Consider the following 3,449-nt stretch of genomic DNA (forward strand, 5'->3'; position numbering starts at 1 on the left):
CATTTTGCATCAAGTAGCTCGCTAAAGATACAAGTGAATCACTAAACTGCCAGCGTAAGTTAAATTTGTGACACACAAAGTATTTTTCTTTTATATCCAGCCTCTGTTTGAGTTTTAACATCGTCCTTCAATGTTGCTATGTGTAGGAGCGTGTATCAGTTTTACAAAATCAACAATTTTTGAACATACATGCTACAAGATTCAGAATTCTCTTGAAGTTAAATATCTAATGTGAGAGGAAGAATATCATACGGAGACCAATATTCAATGAAAACTTCGTGAAAACCATATTTTAAACTTTTGACAAAATCTGAAAAAATACGGGATGTTAAGATGATGATGTTTCATTGCCACACAAAATTTCAAGTTGAAACACATTACGAGATGTGAGCTATGAAAAAGACAAATTCAGCCCTGAATATTGGCATTACTGTTTAGTGTTCGGCACTATTCAACGCTGATTTTTTCATTTTCATAGCTCACATCGCATAATGTGTTTCAACTTAAAATTTTGCGTGCCAATAAAACATCATCCTCTTAACATCCTGTATTTTTTCCAGATTTTTTCGAAACTTCTAAACATCTTTTTCTCATGGTTTTTCACCGGTTTTCACTGAATGTTGGTTTCCGTATGATATTTTCCCAAGTGAGAAGCCAAAGAAGTTGTCTAGGTAAAAAATACATGTAAGGGGGCGGAGGGTACATAGTTGCGGAGGGCTCTTGGGTCAATGGCGGCGTGGTTAAAGGACGACGGCGGCCTCAGTGGGGCTGCGGACGTCCTATATTGCCTTGTGGGCGGCTGGAGAGGTACAATGGCAACGACGGACGAGTAGGATGCGGATACAGGAGCAGAGACAGAGTGGAAGAAAAATGAACATGCTGAAGGATTTGAGTGGGCTAAAAGTGTCGGAGTTCTACGTGGCGGCCGTCCAAACTCTCACGAAGCCCCCCTCCAACTGCTGTGGATTGATAGGGTACCACGTTGCACGGTAAAATGGATCCGAAAGGTACAGACGGATGCTGGCTGTTTAAGGTCCATCTTGTGGCAACATTGTTGGCAGTCAGACACTGGAGTAGGACTGAGGCATGGGGATCACCAGCTCACAAGCATTACGGTTTGACTGCTGCAATTCATGCCCGGGTGCACCAACCTACTGTGCTGACGCGACCATCAGCTCTTGGTCGGCGACGAGCCTGGCGAGCGCGCCAGGAGCGAGGCACACCTCCAGCTCCATGCCGCCTCTCCCCCCGCCGTCATCCCTGCCCTCGTACACCGAGACCAACCCGTCCACCTTGTTCCCGGCGCCGCTCCGGACGGCCACCGGCAGGCCCCACCCGAAGTCGTTGCCGTACACGTCGAGCACCGGCGAGCCGCTGGCCACCATCGCCGCGCGGCTGAAGTCGGCCAAGTACTTGAAGCTGGGGTTTGCAGGCCACGCCGCGAGCTCGGCCCTCACGCTCGCCTCGTCCACCGCGGCCACCGCCCGGTTCAGGAGCCACGCCGCTCGGCCCAGCCGCCCGTCTCCCAGGATATCGCCGGCGGCAGCCTTGCCGACGGCGCCCGCGGCCGCGTTGCCCACGTAGCCCTGCGGCATGCCCTTCACATGTGTCCGGCATCCGACGGCGAGCGAGCACGTCGTCTCCTGGTCCGGTGCGAGCGCACGGGCACGACACGCGGCCCGCCACACGTGCGCGGCCACGGCCTGCAGCGAGGAGATGGTGGCGGTGCCACCGCCGGCCACCGTCTCGGCGTTCGCTTTCGCCGTCAGCTTCTTCACGCTCTCCGGAGAGAAACGGAGCGAGCACTCCTGCAGCGGCGGGCGCTCGAACGGCCTGGCCATGTCCTCCACCTTGGCGAAGGGGAGAGGGATCGGCACGGGGCAGCCGTCGAGGAACCACCTCTTGGGCACCGTGGGGATATCTTCTCCGCCGGTGGCGCCGCCGCTTCGGCTGATCTCCGACCACGCGTTGAAAAGGTCCCACAACGTTTCCCCGTCGGCGGCGCAGTGATTGAGCGACATGGCGACGAAGACGCCGTCGGCGAGCTCGGTGACCTGCGCGGCCAGGAGCGGCAGGCTGGGGTCCACAGCGGCGTCCACGCCGAGCATCCCGTTGAGAGGGAAGAAGGACCAGACCACGCGCGGGATGACGCGGAGCGGGCCGGAGATGTCGGCAACGGCGACCCCGGGCGCCACGGCGTGGACGAACTCTGCTCCTTCGTCGCCGCAGCTGATCGAGATCGTCAGGCCCGGCCGAGCGTCGGCGCTGGCCACCGGCGAGACGGCGAAGCGGCCGGTGAGGGCGTAGAAGCGGGCCAGAGCGCGAGAAAAGGACGACGCGAGGTGTTCGACGGCGTGCGCGCCACCGGCCGGAGGCTTGGGCAGGACGACGCCCTTCTGCAGGTACTCCACGGTGACCCGCGGCAGGTCCCATGGCGTAAGGCGGACGGTCTCGGGCTCCGGCGGCCGCGAGCTCGCGTGGCGCTCCGGCTTGACCATGCGCCGGGACAAGATCTGGACGCCGTCGCCTTCCATTATGATCGCTGGAGCAGTAGCCAGAGTGTGAGTCTCTGCTTGATCGTGTGGCTCTGGGGCATGTGCTGATTCGTAAGAGTCGTGACAAGCAAGACTAGCGGAGTGCAGCTAATTTTTTGTTGCGAGAAAACCGTATACAAAGAAGCATGCATACGCAAGATTTTTATGGAAACGTGGAGAAGGTACAGGTGTCCAAGAGTAAGAGCAGGAAAAAAAGCACAAAAATTACAAAGAAGCCCTTGAAATCTTCTATGCCCTCCCGCCTCATGGTCGCCCTCCTCGACCACCTTTGTCGAAGCTCCGTGAAGAAGTAACTAAGGGCGTGTTTGGTTGCAGTAGTGAACAGTGGCTGCATTGCATACACATCTCAACCCAGCCTGGCTATGGAAAAACGGCCTCATATGCAACATCTGCAAGTTGTTTGGTTTGGTTGCCTGCATATGGATTTCCTGCATTAGGGGTTCAACTTTGGCACGTTGTTTGGTTGCCTGCATTGTCTCGGCGCATACAACTACACGTTGTTTGGTTGCCCGCATGAGGTATGATTAAGAGCTAGCACTTGCATTTAGCACACATGGTTAAGAGCTAGCAGTGGAAGGGGGAGAAGAAATGCAGTGTGCGCCGAACCATGACGACTGCGGTGGACAATGACCGTGCCGCCGTGTCTGACATGACGAGCACGAGTCATGGGAGAGCGACCCTGTCGGCGAGATAGTTGGAGTGCTTGCGTAAAGACAGTGGACAGAGTAGGAGAAATGTAGTGCTCACGCCATGGCATCGTCAGTGTAGTAGGACGAGAGAGAGGAGCTAAGATTGTCGACGCCGGAAATGACTCTAGTGTAGTAGGACAAGAAAAAGGAGGCTGAGAGGAGGCCAAGATGATCGACCCCGTCGGTGGTAGAGAACAAAGGAGAA

General features: G+C 55.8%; 1 protein-coding gene across 1 annotated transcript; it reads right to left on the reverse strand.

The window, feature by feature from the left end:
• Positions 1-540: 540 nt before the first annotated feature.
• LOC119366882 (uncharacterized acetyltransferase At3g50280-like) lies at positions 541-2,534 on the reverse strand. The gene has a single exon (XM_037632571.1). The coding sequence runs from the start codon at positions 2,532-2,534 to the stop codon at positions 1,152-1,154; it is 1,383 nt and encodes a 460-aa protein (XP_037488468.1). The 3' UTR covers positions 541-1,151.
• Positions 2,535-3,449: the final 915 nt, after the last annotated feature.

The sequence above is a fragment of the Triticum dicoccoides genome, chromosome 2B (genome assembly GCF_002162155.2).
Source record: "Triticum dicoccoides isolate Atlit2015 ecotype Zavitan chromosome 2B, WEW_v2.0, whole genome shotgun sequence".
Lineage (NCBI taxonomy): Eukaryota > Viridiplantae > Streptophyta > Magnoliopsida > Poales > Poaceae > Triticum > Triticum dicoccoides.

Excerpts from the sequence above, each read along its gene's own strand:
- LOC119366882 (XM_037632571.1), bottom strand. The coding sequence starts at position 2,534 with ATGGAAGGCGACGGCGTCCAGATCTTGTCCCGGCGCATGGTCAAGCCG.